The 17,535-nt window shown below is 50.8% G+C and overlaps 2 protein-coding genes across 7 annotated transcripts; one reads left to right on the forward strand and one right to left on the reverse strand.

The window, feature by feature from the left end:
- Window positions 1-69: 69 nt before the first annotated feature.
- Window positions 70-6,372, reverse strand: SRPRA (SRP receptor subunit alpha). The gene is made up of 14 exons (XM_037505577.2): window positions 6,165-6,372; window positions 5,467-5,550; window positions 5,003-5,166; window positions 4,655-4,818; window positions 4,231-4,390; window positions 3,948-4,101; window positions 3,613-3,704; window positions 3,401-3,519; window positions 3,184-3,270; window positions 2,689-2,861; window positions 2,381-2,594; window positions 1,877-2,040; window positions 1,345-1,443; window positions 70-1,178 (listed from the first exon to the last, which is right to left on the reverse strand). Exons 1-14 carry the CDS (start codon window positions 6,279-6,281, stop codon window positions 1,050-1,052), a joined length of 1,920 nt encoding a protein of 639 aa, XP_037361474.1. The 5' UTR covers window positions 6,282-6,372; the 3' UTR covers window positions 70-1,049.
- A 236-nt stretch (window positions 6,373-6,608) lies between these two features.
- On the forward strand, window positions 6,609-14,459 carry FOXRED1 (FAD dependent oxidoreductase domain containing 1). 6 transcript variants are annotated; one of them, XM_037505587.2, is made up of 12 exons: window positions 6,609-6,752; window positions 8,397-8,617; window positions 9,297-9,407; window positions 9,669-9,787; window positions 11,115-11,209; window positions 11,488-11,589; window positions 11,954-12,030; window positions 12,212-12,372; window positions 12,486-12,615; window positions 12,792-12,896; window positions 13,121-13,379; window positions 13,481-14,459. In XM_037505587.2, exons 1-11 carry the CDS (start codon window positions 6,668-6,670, stop codon window positions 13,373-13,375), a joined length of 1,461 nt encoding a protein of 486 aa, XP_037361484.1. In that variant the 5' UTR covers window positions 6,609-6,667; the 3' UTR covers window positions 13,376-13,379; window positions 13,481-14,459. The 6 variants fall into 6 exon arrangements, with proteins under 6 accessions (XP_037361484.1, XP_037361483.1, XP_037361485.1 ...); XM_037505586.2 differs by having other exon boundaries at window positions 13,458-14,458; XM_037505588.2 differs by having other exon boundaries at window positions 14,197-14,455.
- Window positions 14,460-17,535: the final 3,076 nt, after the last annotated feature.

Below are 17,535 nucleotides of genomic sequence, written 5' to 3' on the forward strand. Positions count from 1 at the left end.
CTAGAACTGTAGAGTGTTAGGTGGGATTTGAGTTTTGAATCCTATGTAAAATAACTCCAAGAACTAATAGGCAATTTACTTATGAAATTTATTTTCTTATATAAATTATGTATTTCTCTGGGCAGACAGCCTTCACCTTATTGCACTAATAGCACATCTGTAATACCAAGCTGCAGGACAAGTCTTAACAAGAGGTTTGGATTCTTCAATGTAGCACTTGTCTACCAGGCACTGTAGAGAGGATGAGGAAAAGCCAGGACCCACTCAGGAGGTGAAGAGTGGGGGGAGGGGGCAACGTGTGTATACCCTTCTGACAGTTGGTTTTCTCCCAAGAAGGGGAACATGCAAAGCTTACAACTGGATTTTGGGAGTGGGGAAGAGTCGGAAGGCAGAGTAGCCCAATGCAACACTGCAGCTTGGCTCCCTTAATTTCAGAGGGAATTGGGGGCTTATCTTTCACTCATTTGTAACAAATCACTCTGGCCTAGCTGATGCTTTAGGGGCATTATAGGGATTGGGGTCATCAGAATTAGCAGCAATTAAGAACACGCCATTTCATTTACTGCCAGTGTGGTGGGTGTGGTCCTGGAAGCTGTGTATCCTCGGGAGAAGGGCCACTCAAGACCCTGAGCTGGCTCTGGAAGTCTCTTTAACCTAGTGGAGCTGGGCCTTCACACAGCTCATTTATGCAGAGATGTCTCCATGACCACACTAAGCAAAGCTCTGGCAGTAGATCTTCCAACCACTGATCAAAGCTGTGATAAGACCAAGTTTGTAGGCAGAGTGAAGGGAATGCCTGAGAAGGAAGGGGAAGAGCCATGGAGGGGAGGGGGCAATGAGCAATGATTGTAACATGATTAGGCCCTCCTTGCCGATGAGGGCCAGGCTGAGCAGGGAGTGGGGTTGGGAAGAGCTCCCTTCACTCTGCCTTTGTACTACACCAAAGACAAGTTGCTCACATACTCTAAAGCACATTCTTGATACAGGAATAGGGGCATTGGGGGGTTGGGGGTGGGGAAGCAATGTTTTGGTATTGGGCAAGAGCCACATTAAGCCTTCATGAGGGCAGCCACCACAGCCTTGGCATTGAGACTGCGTAGATCAGAGTAGGTCTGTCCAGTGCCCACAAAGACGATGGGTTTGCTTGTGATGTAGGTCATAGAAATAGCAGCTCCCACCTGAAATGGAGAAAAGGACACACCCTATCAACTCAGCGCCACTTCTCTGTACTTCCTCAGTAACAGGAAGCTTCGAAAGCAACAGATCTTTAGAGCCTCAGCATCTCTGTGAGGGATGGTCACTCCCTCTCCCAGTTTTACTTTGTCCTGCGTCATCCATTTTTACCTTGTCATCAATGGTATCAAATTTGGTAAGGACGATGCCATCAATGAGCCGAGGTGTTTGAGCCATAGAATGGTCAGCCAAGGCTCTGTTAAACTTGACCTGGAAGGACAAAAGTGAGGTGAGTATAAGAAATGTGATGTGTTGGGCCTCCCCGGTGGCGCAGCGGTTGAGCGCTGGGTTGCGAAGCTGCCCGCAGCCTCTGCAGTGCCGGTTCGATCTCCGGCTGCTCCCCGGCCACTGGAGGAGGGTCCCACATGGCGCGCAGACCTCTCCTGCCGCCCGCTGCTCCCCTCAGCAGTGTACTTCGGTCCTTCTGCCTGCTCTGCTCCCCGCTCTGGCTCTGGTGAATTCTCTCACCCTCCCGTGCTTCTGACTGTACCCAGTGCTTGTATAAATAAATAAAAATAAATCTTAAAAAAAAAAATAAAATAAAATAAATTTAAAAAAAAAAAAAAAAAAAAAAAAAGAAATGTGATGTGAGCACCTAACTGGCCAAAGCTGAGGTGGAAAGAGAACAGGTCCTAGCTCTCACCAGTTGGTCCACGGCCTCATTGCCTACTAAGGCCTCCCCCACAAACAGCACCAAGTCGGGTGTGTTGACAGTAATGAGCTTGGCCAGGGCAGTCATCAGAGGGGCATTGTCTTGCATGCGGCCAGCTGTGTCCACCAGCACCACATCAAAGCCTTGGTTACGTGCTAAGGAGGAAAAACAGTGGTCAACTCAAAACTGCCAGACTCAATACATTTCCAGCTTCCTCTGAAAAGGTGTAGCCATCTTGCTTTCTTGGGTTCTGGACCTGGTTACAAGGTATAAGAGAAAAAACCTGTCTGGCCATCAAGCATGTTCAGAAAAGAAGGGCAATGTTAACAAAGGTGACCAAAGCAAGGGTTGGGAGATAGTATTAGGTTTGGTTGCAATAATACCTCCTACCCAAAAGCCAAGCTTGGTAAGTCACTCATCCTGACCTGTTATTGAGCAGTGAGTAGTAGGGTACCCAAAGGGGCCCAGACACACTCCCAGCTTTCTGCATGTTACCGAAGGAAATGGCTTCCATGGCGATGCCTGCTGCGTCCTTGCCATAGCCCTTCTCAAACAGCTGCACCATGGTGCGGCCGCCATGCTTCTCAGGGGGGTGAAGGGTAGTCAGCCGCCGGGTGTGTGTGCGCAGCTGCTCCACAGCCCCAGCACGGAACGTGTCACATGCAGCAATAAGGACGCTGAAGCCGTTCTCCAACAGCCAGAAAGAAATCTGCACAAGAGGCCAAAAAAACTGACCTAGAACCAGAGCTGCTGGGACATGGAGAGTGAAGAAATATCAGGGAAAGGCAGGAAAGTGCACGGACCTTGGCAAGATTAGTAGACTTGCCCACTCCATTAACACCACAGAAAGTGACAACATAAGGGCGCTGGCGACGCTGGGCATCCATGATGTCCCGGAGCATGTCTACACGACGCTGTGGCTGCAGAATCTGCACCAGGGACTCTTGCAGAGCTTGCTTTACTGTGGAAGTCACCGCTGAAAAGGGGAGGAAGCGGGGGGTGCATCAGTGAAACCCAAGAAATGGATTCCAATAACACCCAACACCTTTTTGAGCTAAGGGAACTAGGATCTGGATGATACTAAGATCTGTCCCAAGAGTCACACCACATCTGATACTGTCCTAAGTACTTTACAAGTATGAGCTCACTTAATCCTCCTAGCAACTCTTAAAGTGAAAGTTGTATAGCAGAGGTTGGGGTAGAGAGCTTGCCAAAAGTCACACCTCCTAAGAGTGAAGGTCAGTGTGCTTACCTTCTGGTAATTATAAGTAATACCTCTGGATCAGGAAGATACTTACTGCTGAACGTCCCCATCACCTTCCCTTCCAGCTTGTTGGCCACAGATTCACAGAGCTGGACCGCAATGTCTGCTGCCACATTCTTAGCTGAGAGAGGGGAACAGATGTGAGGGTACTGTGTCAACAGTGAACCACCTTACGGTACAGGTGAAATTCTAGGTGGTTCTCTCCATTTCCCTATCCTATGAACACTGAGTCCACCTGCTTTAGAACTCACCAATAAGGTGATCACGCATCTTGTCCAGCACAGACTCCATGTCTTCACGACTCAAGCTCTTGGAACCCACGAGGCCCTTCAGCATCCCAAACATGCCACCAAGAGTCCCCTTGGTAGCACTGCAGAAACACCACACACACAAAAAGCCAGTGGGCAGGAGTCAAGTCTCCAATCTCGAGCCACACATCCCACCAACCCTGAAATTCCCCTACCTAGGTTTGGTGGAGTTTTGAGCGGCCACTTCATCATCTGAGCTGCTGCAGTCCAGATCCTGAAGCTGCCCCCCAAGACCAGTCCCTCGAATCTGGAGGGCATAGGAAAAGAAAGGAGATGGGGTGAGGAACATTAAGGGCTGCTCTGAGAGGGCAGAAAGCCCAGGATTTGCCCTGTCTGCATTGCTCCATCTCTGGAAAGTACCAAATATAACTTACCCCCTTGCTTTAAATAAGTACCTGACTTAAAAAAATCAGGTACCGGCCCTCCTAGTCTCTACTTCCTCCCCAATTTCTTATTAATGGAACCTTCACTTTGGTCTGTTCCCTCTTACCAAATTGATGTCCTCAGGCGGAGCAACCTCTGGGGCGCCATTGGTGGTGGGAGTGCTATAATCCAAGACTTCGTTGTTAGCACCACCACCAAATGCCCACACCCGGGGTGCTTTTTTGCCCTTCTCCTTTGGAGCATCTGACTTCATGGACTTGCTGTAAAAAGTTACACACAATGGGTTATGATGAAGTAAGAAACATCTACCCAAGAGCCAGAGACAAAAATACCCTTGCCCCCAAGCACGGCTAGATAACCGTATTCATGGCAAAAGTTGGAATGCTCACCCGGACTTCTCCATACCCTTCCCATGCTTCTGAATGAACTCCTCTCGCTTCCTGCGTATCAGCTCCTCTTTGGAAAGTTCTACCCCATTCTCAGGCCCCACTGGGAGGCCTGACTTTTCTGCAGGAACTGTTTTGCTGGTAACCAAAGGGCCATCAGAACCTGTTAGGAGAAAACTCACTGAAGAAAAAGGACCAAATTCTAACAAAATAGACAATGGGTAAAACTTCCTTCTTCCTTAAGTGGAAACTAGGAGCAACTACATCTTGGGGTTACATAATGGAATGAGAGTAAGGGTGGTGAGCATTATGAGCAAGGGATGAGCAATGACATAAGGGACAAGCAATGACAAAGGACAGGCAGGGGACCTCAGTACCACACTAATAACTTTTCATGCCCCACGGTGTCCCAGGAGCTCAGACTCACCTTCCTTCTTGGCCCCCTTATTTTTTTTGCTGTTCTTTGATTTTTCCTTGGGCTTTTCACCCCGTGTCTCAATCATAGATCTCACAGGTTTCTTGGCCTTTTCAGAATCTTCAAATTTCTTCATGGTAGTGGGAGCACGGATCTTACTGCTCTCCTCTGCTTCACTGAAGAGAAAAGAAAATGATCAATGTCCAGAGAAAGGTCCCTCACACCAATAGGACAATTAGAACGAGGCAGCAAATCCAGTAGTGTCTTTCAAGACAAAGTTTACTACCCTTGGACCACAATCAGGAAGGAAGGGTGCTCATCAAGTCACACAAACTGATTTTGGAGAAGGGAGCCTCTCACCGAAGGAGCCGCATAAAGTCATTCTGGAAATCAAAAGTGCCATTCAATAGACTTAAAGCACTTTGTTGTTGGATCTCTGTGCGATACTTGTCCCGAAATAGCCGGTGCACATCATCTATCAATTTGTCTACATACGTCAGTGTTAGGATCTTCTGAAAACCAACCTGGTTAGGGAAAGAAACAGAGCCAACAGATCTGCTTACATTCAGGGCCAGAACAGGGAGGAAAGCCAACTCCACCCAAGCGTCTAGAGACTGGCTGAACACCTGGCAGGTTTCCCTGACCTGAGGGGCAACAAGCTCCCTGATGGCCCAGGAGCTTCTTCCCTTTCTCCCCCCACCTTTCTTGTCTTCTCAGTTAACTTCCCCATATAAACTAGGTACAAATGATCAAGGAAGGTCCTCTTCATAACCAAGACTGTGTTAAGAACATAATTATTTTATCTCTAAAATACCGCCACTTACCACAAACACCAGCTCAAACTGGTTGTCCAGTTTATACTTGAGTGTCAGTGCCTCATGGGTGAAGGAGTTGTTACCGCCCCTTTCCTGAAAAAAACAGTGTATCTCAGAATTCAGACTATTCCCAGAAAACCCAGACTTGGGCCTCTCCAGGATTACCTTCGGGGATGAACTAGACAAACCCCAAAATCAAACTTGAACCTAGGGCAAGAAGACGCTGGGGTATTGCTCTCTAACATCCCACCAAAGAAAAGGATGTACGTTGGGTGTAAGGGGAAAAGAGGCGAGAGGGGAGGCAAGACACGTGGGACCAGAAGGGAAGCAGCCCTGATGTAAACAATCAGATCTACTACCAGCTGTACACCGGTTAGTTTTAAAAAGGCAATTTCCCTTTCACTATCTCACTCGGCTTTCCAACAACAGAAAAGCAAGCTCCGTGGGAGAGTAGAGGGAACGATGGTTAAGTCTCAAGAGGCGCCAGAAGCGGGCTGGCGTCCCAGAAAGCCGAGAGAAGAGGGGGCGTCGCAAACTTGCGGGATTGTCCGATGGGGGCGGGAGAAAAAAGTGAAGGCCGGGTTTACGAGTGAAGGGCCAGTCTGAGACCGGCGGAGGGGGTGAAAAAGAAGTACGGGATTAGTCGAAGGGGACCATGGACCAAGTCAGGGGGTGAGTCCAGAGTTCTGATCCCGCGGGGGCGGTACCTGCAGCAGCACGGAACGAATCAACGCATTAACGGGCCCGGTGCATGAGTCGCTCACGCCCTGGAAGCACCAGAGCACGAGCCCACCCTTGGAGAAAATGGTGAAGAAGTCGAGCATGGCGGCAGCGGGAAAGGAGCCGGGGCCGGCGCCGGGAGCTCAGGCCGCGAACGCCGCCGCTTCCTGCTGCGCCAAGCGCGGGACACGTCACACCAGCGGCCCCGGAAACCTGCTCAGCCGCACTTCCGCTCGGAGTCGCCGGTTCCCACCCCGCCCGAAGGCGCGCAAGACTGACGTCAACGCCAGATTCGCCAATGGCGGGCCTGGCCGGGGCTCTCGAGGCGGTCACGGAGAGAGGGCGGCCTCTGCCACAGAGGGGCGGGGTCCAGAGGGGCCCGCGGACCAATGGGCGCGCTCACCTGAAGGCTGGCGGCGCGGAGCAGTGACGTCAGGGTGCGCGTGGTTTACAGGTTGAGCGCTGCTCCGGTAGGGGCCAAGCTGTCACCATGCTTCGAAGGGCGCTGCACCTCGGCTTTGCCCCCGGCCTTTTGAGCCGGGGACTGGGCACACGCAGAGGAGGCTCTACTCTGGGTAAAGTTGAGGGTAGCGGAGGGTATTGTGTGCGATGTGACCCTCAGAACGCGGCATCCCGGCCCACTTTGGGGAAACAAGGGATCAGCTGGGATAAGGGGTTACCTTCCTGCCAGAGCTTGTAGATCCTGATAGATCCTGAGCAGTTATATAGACTTAGGCCTTTATACCCCAGGTTACAAGTCCCAGATCGTTGTAGGCTTAGCTTACCACTGGGATAACAGAGAGCCTGACTCATTCACTGGCTGCACAGATGTGCGTTCATGCCTGCTTATTTGCAAAATGTAGTGCTTTAACCGTGGAAAAAAGAAAAAGGGGGGATTCAATATATGACCTGGGGGTGCCTGAAGTGTAGCTTGATTGGGAAGACTTCAGTAGGCTAGCTCAAGACCAGAGAGGATTCAGTTTGGAGAATGCCCTGCACTGCTAGTTACCAAAGCTCTATAATTTAAAAAATACATAGAGTAGGTGTGAACTGACATCATCCATGAAGGATAATGTTTTCTGGCTCAGGAAAGGTTCTGGGGAAATGCTCAAAGGTTCGGATGGGGGGGAGGGGGACTTGTTTTTGTGGAAGGAATTAGCAAAAAGAATCTAGATAGTTCAGGTAGCAGTAATGAACAGGTAAATGTTGTGTGGACAGGTAAGGTAAACCCAGATAAAAATAAAGAGTCAAATGCTGCTGAGACGATTTTGAATTTTTATTGAAGACAGGGACAAGAGTTGGAGATGTGTGGATTAGATGTGAATGACAAAAGTATTAATTTCTTCAAGGCATTTATTGTGCACTTAGGGTGTGCCAGGTATTGTGCTACACTGGAGATGGGAGGTAAAGAAAGGCGAAGCTTTGTACAGTGGGCCACATTAAAGATACTGAACTTTTATTTTAGACTAATAGAAAGCTATTGGGGGGTTTTAGTCAAGAGGACAACAGTAATTTGATATGATTTAGTACCACAGCTAATTCAGTGTGGCTAAACTAGTGCTTGGAAAAGGTCATGTAGAAAAGAAGCTGGGGGTGGGGATGTGAACAAGAAAATTTGTGGGAAGTCAGGAGACTTGTGTTAGTCTGGGGGAGCGATTGTAGTGGTTTGGTCTAGGGTGGCAGTGGGAGAGATGGGAAAAAAGGGGGAAAATTGAGGAGGCAAAGTTTTCAAACCTTGATAATAGATAGGACATGAATGTAGGTTCGCGGGTGGTGGTGGATATCCAGGATAAGTGCCACTCAGAGGCACCATGTTTCAGAGGATGCTGCAGCTGGGCATCTTGGTCCAGGAGCCTCGACTACCCATGCAAAGATGGCTATGCAGTCAAATATATGATCCTGGGGGCTCACAGGGAAGACAGATCTGTGCAGGAGATAAATATGTGTAAGTGGCCTCACCGAGAGAGATAGTATAGAGTGTTACTTTTAGGAAGTTGGTTCTTGCAGTGTGGGGCATGATGCATGGAAAGGAGGAGAGACTAATGACATCCATGACAAAGCTGTGGAATACTGCTGAGTGCAAGTTCAGCACATGACAGGGAATGACACTGGGACTGCCAACTCAGCATCAGTCTAGCCTTTCACTGTTCCCATCCTCTAACCCCCACCACCTGGAAAGGAAACAGATGGCCCTCTTTGACTCTGACTGCATCCCACAGACTGGGATGGAAAGGTGTCCGAGATTAAGAAGAAGCTCCAGTCAGTCCTTCCTGGAGGGACCTGGGATCCACTGTATGACACCAGCCACCTGCCCCCCGAACACTCGGATGTGGTGATTGTGGGGGGTGGGGTGCTTGGATTGTCTGTAGCCTATTGGCTGAAGAGGCTGGAGAAGCAGCGAGGTGCCATCCGTGTGCTGGTGGTGGAACGGGACCACACGGTGAGGTCTGAGGGAGGGCAGAGTCCTGACTGGGCACAGAGTCATGTTTATTACAAAGGAGGGCGGGCAGGGGAAAGATCTCAACTTTTGGAAGTCCTCGGGGCAGGGAGTGCACTTTGGACCTTGTTGAGAAATAGTCCCAGGTTCTTCTTCAAACTGGATCCCTTGGCAAAACGTGTTTGCTTTTGGAAGCAAATTTCACAACGTCGGAGATGGTTGGAGAAGTCACAGATCTGGCCAAGAGAGCCTGCGATTAGACGATAATGAACACACACAATGGTCTCCCTGCCTTTTTCGGCTCTATACTTCTGAGAGTTTTGTACCTTAGTTTTCCCTTTTTGCCACTGCCAGCCAGCTGTAACTCTTGCAATTGTGGTCAGTTTGTAGGTGAAATGTTAATCTCTGGCCCTTGGACTTCCAGGCCATTGCCATTTAGTATCACCACACCCAGCCCATTTAGAAGATGACTCTGCTCTGCACATCTGCTAATATGGATGTAATAACTTCTGTCCTCTTTGGGCTGCTGGCTGGCTTGCATAAAAGCTTTTCTACCACAGCTTCTCTTAGATTATAAACTTGCAAGTAGGACTGCCTTTAGGTGGGTGACTCACACTTCCGCTATAGTGTTCTCATTTGTGACACGGTACTGGTCTCCTCAACTTCTCTTATCTTTCCACAGTATTCCCAGGCCTCCACTGGGCTCTCCGTGGGTGGGATTCGTCAGCAGTTCTCGTTGCCTGAAAACATCCAGCTCTCCCTCTTTTCAATCAACTTTCTACGGAACATCAATGTATGTGCAATGAGATTTGGGGGTTGGGGTGGTGACCCTTTTTTTAGCCTAGAGAGAGAAGCAGCCCAGTTGGCTAAGGGAAGCAGGGAACAGGAGCAGTTGGGGCCTTTAGGAGTTGATCCGCCAGTCTTCCCTGCAGTGGTGCTTAGGGAGAGCTTGCTTGCTTGGGCCGTGGAGCCCCAGGAGCTGTGGGTGAGAAGCCCAGGAAAGCTCTCCCTTCCTCTAAATCCACTGTCTTGAGGAGCTTTTCTTTGCACACAGGAGTACCTGGCTGTAGTTGATGACCCTCCCCTGGACCTCCAGTTCAACCCTTCAGGCTACCTTTTGCTGGCTTCAGAACAGGATGCCGGGATCATGGAGCGCAACGTGAAAGTGCAGAGGTGGGTGCTGGGTCCGACCTCAGCCGTGCTCAGCCCCACGTGGGCCCTCCACTTCTGCTGCAAGCTAGGAACTGGGGTGGTGGGAGTCTTAGTTTCCTACTCTAGGACCTCACTCCATCAAGGAAGACAGACATGTACAGACCTTCCTTCTCCGGTGCTGGGTGCCATAAGAAAACACTGCCACAGTGGTTCCTAAATTTGCCAAATCATAAGAATCATGTACAACACATCTTAGACCTAATAAACCAGATCTCCAGGCAGGAGCCTAAGGATCTATAAACTTTTTCTGTAACACAGTAAGTTGGCCCTTAAGTTTTGCAGCCCATGTGGTCTCTGCTGTAGTCACGCAATTTTACAGTTGAAGCATAAATGCAACTATAGAAAAAAACAAATGAATAAATGTAGCTCATTTACGAAAACCAACAGCAGGCCAGATTTGGCAACCCCTGCCCTAAGTGGCTCTCCTGACCACTCAGGAGCGGGCATCTGTGACAGACTCTTCCACAAGCCTCACGAGTGACATTGGTATTAACTTGGTGTCAGACCATCTACATATTACATATCTTAGTGGGGAGACTAAGGCACGAGGAGCTAGTAAGGGGAGCACTGGACTTTGAACCCGTGTGTTCATTTAGCACCTATGGTGCTGCCTTGGTAGGACTCTGGAGGAGACTGCTGATGAGCAGCACTACACTAGGAGGTGTCAGGAAGGTCATTCCAGGCCAAGGAAAAGGAGTAGAGGGAACAACATGACCCACCCCGCCATCAGAGGATGCAGCACCTTTTTTTTTTCCTAAGATTTATTTATTTATGCATACAAGAGCTGGGGTACAGGCCAGAGGCGCCGGGGGTGGGAGGATTCACCAGAGACAGAATGGGGAACAGAACAGGCAGACTGACTGAAATACACTGCTGAGGAGAGCAGCGGGCGAGACAGGAGAGGTCTGCTGTGCCATGTGGGTATCTCCCTGGCTGGGGATCGAACTTGTGCTACAGTGGCTGCGAACAGCCTCATAGGTTGCGTCTTAACCCCTTGCGCCACCTGGGAAGCCCAAGGACACAGCATCTTTAGGGGATGGCATCATTAGTGTGGCCACAGGGATGCAAGGCTGGGAGGGGAAGGAAAAAGGGGCCAGAGGCCAAAGAACCTTGATTAGGAGGCTTGGTCTGTATCCCTTCAACAAGGAAAATTTGAGGGGTTTGGAGCAGAAAAGTGACATGAACAAGGTGAAACCCCTACTTGTGGAGCTGGATCCATAGCTCTCCCTTGAGGACTGCACACTTGCCCTGTCTAGCCCACATACACAGACTCATGTGTTTCTCTCAGGCAGGAAGGAGCCAAGGTTTGTCTGATGTCTCCTGAGCAGCTTCAGAACAAGTTTCCCTGGATCAACACAGAGGGCGTGGCTTTGGCATCCTATGGTGAGGCTCGCTTGCAGGGAGATCAGGGGTTGATGGGGGCCTCAGATGGGAAATGTCAGTGCTCTGTAGCCAATTCAAGGAGCACCCCTTCCCTACTCGCTGCCAGGGCCTTCCTTGATCGTGCCTGCTCTCTGTCCTTCCACAGGATTCGACCTCAGGACAGTTGATAAAGCATGACTTTCCCAGCTTACAAGCCCTAAAGAGGAGTTAGGGGTGCAAGAAATTAGTAAGAGGAGGGTCCTAGACCCTCTTCTTGAGACCTCTTTTTCTCATCACAGGGTTAGAGGGTGAGGGTTGGTTTGACCCATGGTGTCTGCTCCAGGGGCTTCGACGAAAGGTCCAGTCCATGGGAGTCACTTTCTGCCATGGAGAGGTGACACGTGAGTCTGGGGCCCCAACCCCACTTTTGTCTCTTCTGCCAGCCAGGCCTCAGGCTTAGACTGAGTCTTATCTTCATTCACAGGCCATGCTAGAGGTGGTGGGAAGGGGGTTCTCCTTAAGGCCTGGTCCTGGGCATCCTAATGCCAACTTTCAACTTGGCTTCTTCATGAGTCATGACCTACTTGCCCACATCAGCCCTCCTCTCCCTCGTGTAGCCAAGTTCATCCCAGTCACCCTACATCTGTTTGCTGTGGTGTCTATGGGAAAGCTCCCAGCCTTCCAGCGTTCTTTCCTTATGAAAACAGTGGAATCCCCATATCCTTGCTCTTAAAGGCCTTAAGGGTGTATTTTCTTTTCCTGCAGGTTTCATCTCTTCATCTGACTGTATGCAGACCATAAGTGGGGAAGAGGTGACTTTGAAAAGAATCCATGAAGTCCATGTAAGTGCCTAGACTTAAGTGTCTTCCTTGCCAAAGATGGAGGAATGAGAAACATAAAGACTGTCATTTGATCTTTTGCCACTTCCAACCTGGATAAATTAAGGCTTGGGAAGAAATGAAGTTCTAAAGGTACCCAGTGTCTGGGCCCAGCCCTGCCTCCCTCCCTGCTCTGTGTCTATAGGTGAAGATGGACCACAGCCTGGAGTACCAGCCTGTGGAGTGTGCCATAGTGATCAATGCAGCAGGGGCCTGGTCTGGGCAAGTTGCAGAGCTGGCTGGTATTGGGAAGGGGCAGCCTGGCACCCTGCAGGGCACCAAGCTACCTGTGGAGCCAAGGAAAAGGTGATTTCCCTCAGGGAGCTGAGGAGGTTGGTGAGAGAAGGAAAGAAATGACATAAAAGTTGATTAAGTTGGGAAGAGGTGGGAGTTGTCATTCCCAATGCTTCCTATGGCAGGTACGTGTACTTATGGCACTGCCCCCAGGGACCAGGCCTGGAGGCTCCACTGGTTGCAGATACCACTGGAGCCTATTTCCGCCGGGAAGGACTAGGTAGCAACTACCTGGGTGGCTGCAGCCCCACTGAGGTAAGTTAAGTGAGGTACGGGTGCTGGAAGGAGACATGGGCCAATTAAAGACATAGGAATATTTGGAGAGCACAGCCCAGTTCTTAATGTTGCTGCCCACTCTGGGTTTGAATTGAGCTGAGTCTGCCCTGTGTCCCAGGTATTATTACCAACCTTGTCCCCACTTCTCACCCCAGGGGGAGGAACCGGACCCAGATAACCTGGAAGTGGACCATGCCTTCTTCCAGGACAAGGTGTGGCCCCATTTGGCCCGGAGGGTACCAGCGTTTGAGACTCTCAAGGTAACTGGAAGGAGTCAGCTTTCACTGGAGCATCTCAGTCCCCTTGGAAAGTGTGTCTGCCGCCACTCACCCTCTACCTCACAACTGCTAAGGACCTTCAGTCTGAGGACTCATTCTAATCCCCCCTCGGCAGCTGGTAGAGGGAACCGTGTGCTGCCCCCAACCAAGAGGGTGGGTGGAGCGTGCGCAGCTTTTGAGAAGCCCGGTGCCTTCTGCACTCGCAGGTTCGGAGAGCTTGGGCTGGCTACTACGACTACAACACTTTTGACCAGAATGGCGTGGTGGGCCCCCACCCCCTCGTCGTCAACATGTACTTTGCTACGGGCTTCAGTGGCCATGGGCTCCAGCACTCTCCTGCTGTGGGGCGAGCCGTGGCGGAGATGGTGCTGGAGGGCCACTTCCAGACCATCAACCTGAGCCCCTTCCTCTTCACCCGCTTTTACTTGGGAGAGAAGGTCCTGGAGCACAATATCATCTGAGCCTGTAAGTTCTGCACTGGGCCCCACTGTCCCACCCGTCACCCACACCTCTAATTCTGGCCCATGTTCACATGCTCCTCAGTGTTCTCCGCTCCTCTTATCCAGGCCCTGCAGCCCCCAGATGGCTGGGCAGGGGTGGACTACCAGCTCTGAGGGTCTGTGCCTGAGGCCCAGGCTGACAGAGAATGATGGGACAGGACTCCAGGACTGATCCCTGGCTCAGGCTGATGCCTCCCGCCAAGGCTGTCCGCCTGGACAGAACACCACAGGGGCTGTGGCCCCGAACTGGCTTGTTCCTAATACCGCTCATAAAGAATGCCTCTGTCCTTCTCAGAGCCCGGGCAGGGAGGGGGTATTATGGCACAGCCAGGTCCAGATTTAGTGATTTGTCTGTTCCTCCTATTCATGTGTAATAAATGTGATTCATTCCTTCCAGTCTTCTTTCCCTTCCATTTTTCACCTCATGGCAGAGGCCTTGGACGCACCTGCTGGCCTCTGCTACCAGGCTGGGAGGAGCATAGCCTCCTTCCAGGAGCACTCTGAAGTCCTAGGTTTCAGCTAGTACCCCCTCCTCCCAAGCTCTTGCAGGGCTTTGGCTGTAGAAGGGATGGGTTCGTTGATCTGTTCAGTATTTACTCAGGTCCAGCTCTTCACCAGGCCCAGGACTGCATGCTAGAGAGACACTAGTAGGCAAAGCATAGCACAGACAGTGTACCCCTTATGATCATTCAACTTACAATTTTTAGACTTTATGATGGTGTGAAAACATACACATTCAGTAGAAAACCATCGTTTTGTCTTCTGCTGTTTTCCTGGGCTAGTGCTGTGCCTACCATACTCTCAGGATGCCAGGCGGAGGCGGCGAGCCAGATCACAACCCATATGCTATCATGTAGCGTCACCAGCATTTTTTGGATATTGTGTTTTGTGTCTCCCCATTCCATCTTGTCTGTATTTCATTGTCAATGCAACATTAAATAAATTATGTGAGATATTCAGCACTTTATTCTAAAATGAGGATTTTGCCCTCCTGTGGGCTAAGGTAGGCTAGGCTCAGCTATGTTCAGTATGTTAGCTACATTAAATGCTTTTTCAATTTACAGTATTTTCAACTTAGAACAGGTTCAGCAGGACATAACCCCATCGGAAGCTGAGGAAGATCTATATGTGTTCTCACTGGAGCATCCCTACCTCTCTCTACCCCTCGCTCCCTGAGCAGATGTAATGCATAACACACCTCCTCCCAGCTGGGGCGTCCTGTGTGAAGCTTCCCAGGGCAGCTGACCTCTGGGCTGAGCCTAAAGAGTGAGCAGTAAAACATACTGAAGGGAGGAGAGCAGGAAGGGGGTGATCCCAGGCTGAGGGGAAACCATATACAGTAGTCTGGAGGCGAGAACTAACATGATTCAAGGCACTGCAAGTGACTTGTCCTGACTAGATCATGGCGTGAAAGAAGGGGCAGCTTGGGAGGTAGTAATTAAGGACCCTGGACCAAAGAGCCATGCTGTGGAACTTGGATTTTGTCCTGTAGGCAGGGAGCCACTGAAAGATTTTTCAATAGGGAAGTGAGATGAGCTGATTTTTCTTTCAGGAAGATCATGCTAGGTGCCTTGTAGAGAATAGGTCACGATCCAGGCAAGAGGCCAGATGGGAGGCTGTCTCTGTGTCCACATGGCAGAGATGTCGGGGCCTACCCTGTCATGGTAAGGGCTTATGGGTCCAAGAAGTAACAATAGAACAAAAAGTGGCATCAGGTGAGATTCCCAGGCTTCTGACTCAGATAACTGGGTGGATGTGATGCCTTTCACTGAGATGAGGCACAACAGCATGGGAAGAGGTGTGGGACAAAATGAGGGGTACGGTTTGAGGCATGTTTGGTAAGGGTGCCTGTCCACCATTCAGCAGAGGGTTGAATTTTTTGCTGTGGCCCTTGGGTGATCTGGGCTGTAGGTCGGGAGATGAGCATCATGGAAGAGGATGGCATCACCCAGGAGGGCAGAAGAATTAGGGAGCCAAGGTGGAAGCTGGAGTGCTCCCACTGCCATTTAAGGAATGAACCAAAGAAGAAGACACTGAGGAAGTAGCCAAGGAATGAGGAGAAAAGCCAGGGGAGAGGTGTCATGGGGGTCTGGGAGGATGGTCGGGGTATACATACCCGTGCCAAATGGATTTGGTACCAAATTGGTCAGTGGGGACTACAGGGAAAGCAATTCTAGTGGGTTTGAGGTGTGGATAGTTATTCAGAAGGGAGAAGTGAGGGGGATAGAGGCAGCTAGTAAAATGCCCACTCCCCCTTCAAAATGGTTTTTGGAGACGAGTGAACGTGAAAGATGGGTGTGGGCTGACTAAATTGGTGATAGTGGGGGAGGGGAGACGTGCTACCAGGGAGGTAACATTAGAAGCACTGGTGCGGAGCTGGGGGTGTGGAGCAACCAGGAGCAATGAGGTGAGCAGAAGAGGAAGAGCCACCTCAGCATGGTGCTGCAAGACCGGAAGTAACTTGCCAGGAAGGAACTTGCCAGGGAGGGACACTCAGGCCAAACCCAACATCTATGTTAACCCTGTAAGGAGCCTCCTTAGGCACAGTATTCACTCACACCACTTCAGCACAGACACCCCTGTGCATGAATCAGAAGGAAAAAGCCTCCTTCTGGCTCCTCACCAGAAGCTGTTTTTTTCCAAGACAACAAAGGCTGTGCTTTTAAAGAATGCATTCACGAAGCCTCTACTCCCACAGAGCTTTCTTCAAATTACAGGAGAACACATGCCACAGGCGTCCTCCCTGTGCACCAACAACGAGCTGTCACCGTGCTTGTTCTACACTCGCTCCCCGGTCAGTGTTGCCCTGGGTGTCTCCTTGCTCACCCAGAGCTGAAGATGAGCCCTGGCCCCAGGAAAGGGTTGAGCTAAGAGAGGTCAGCTCCAAATAATGCGGGTACAATGGGGCTATGGGGAGGAAGGGCAGGGTTAAGACGTGTTTTTCCTGCTGAAGCTGCAAAAGTGTCTTTTGCTTAAAGTGGAGACTTTTGGAAGCTCAGAGCTGGAAAGAGGGAGGGCCGCTCAGGGGGAGGAAACAGCTGCACTAGCATGGGGGGGCGGGGATGTAAATGCTTAAAAGAACCCCTTCCTGTACTCCCCACTTCATCTCTATCTACACGTTAAAACTAGGCTAGAAACCAACAACTAATTTGGGTGAGGAAAATGAGCCCAAACACGTCACAAACTTCCCCCAAGTTCACATGGCTAGTAAGTGATGAGCCCTGGGGACCCTCTGATTCCAGGGCCCCCCTCAAACCTCCCAGGATTGAACACTCATTCCCTTTGGCTGGTGAGGAAAGCAAATTAAGAGAGAGCTCATGAGTCAGCTTGCAGTCAGGTGCCTAACCGTAGGAGTGTTTCCTGGACCCACGTGCTCAGGAAGCTGTCTCTGCTATGGTGAAATAAGGGTGGGAAATGCTCAGCAACAGCCCAAAAGGGAAGGGAATCCCTTCCCTTTGTTTCACGCAGCACTGGCGGAGAGCTCACCCATCACGCTATTGTAGCCGCTCCATCAGCGCTCTTCAGAAGCAGGACAGCCAAGCCTTTTGGGGACTCTGGCCAGGAGCCGGGCTTAGCTTTAGTGAACATTAATTAGGCTCCAGCTGGATGCCCAAGTAGCCCTCCAGACTTGTGCCCTGGTGGTCTGACTTACAGCTGCCAAACCACACACACCAGCTCTCCTGCACCCAGCCCCCTCTTACCAGCTACTGCTTGCGAACTTTGGAAAAATCCTTCCATCTTCAAGCCTCATTTTCTCATGTATAGAAAAAAGTGTAAACACCTCCCTTGCAGGGCTTTAAAGGACTAAATGAATGAAATAAAGGCCTCTTTCCTTCTCCCCCACAGTTCTCGTGAGTTTCAGGGGAACTCAGAGTAAAGGCTCATCACCCAGTTTCCCCAGCGGGTAGCTCCCGACACCTACCTGCTGGCACGGAAACCCCTCGCCGTGGCCAGTCCCGGAGACTCCGGAGGGGTCTCACGGAGGGCACTGCCCGCGACGCACGAGACGGCTCCAAACCTGGAGCGCGGGGCCAAGTCAGGCCGGCCGGGATCCCTGTGGCTCTGAGCTCCGCACCTCCCCTAAGCCGCGGTCCCAACGCCTCCAAGCGTCCGAGGGGGTG

This window comes from Talpa occidentalis, unplaced genomic scaffold (genome assembly GCF_014898055.3).
Source record: "Talpa occidentalis isolate TD23 unplaced genomic scaffold, MPIMG_talOcc4v2.1 talOcc4.12, whole genome shotgun sequence".
Lineage (NCBI taxonomy): Eukaryota > Metazoa > Chordata > Mammalia > Eulipotyphla > Talpidae > Talpa > Talpa occidentalis.

Coding starts and splice junctions, on each gene's coding strand:
- FOXRED1 (XM_037505584.2), top strand. CDS start 6,668: ATGCTTCGAAGGGCGCTGCACCTCGGCTTTGCCCCCGGCCTTTTGAGC. Junction 9,408..9,668: donor ACTTTCTACGGAACATCAAT/GTATGTGCAATG, acceptor CTTTGCACACAG/GAGTACCTGGCTGTAGTTGA. Junction 11,590..11,953: donor CTGCCATGGAGAGGTGACAC/GTGAGTCTGGGG, acceptor CTTTTCCTGCAG/GTTTCATCTCTTCATCTGAC.
- SRPRA (XM_037505577.2), bottom strand. CDS start 6,281: ATGCTCGACTTCTTCACCATTTTCTCCAAGGGTGGGCTCGTGCTCTGG. Junction 5,167..5,466: donor AGTTTGAGCTGGTGTTTGTG/GTAAGTGGCGGT, acceptor TTCCCTAACCAG/GTTGGTTTTCAGAAGATCCT. Junction 4,819..5,002: donor GACTTTATGCGGCTCCTTCG/GTGAGAGGCTCC, acceptor TTTTCTCTTCAG/TGAAGCAGAGGAGAGCAGTA.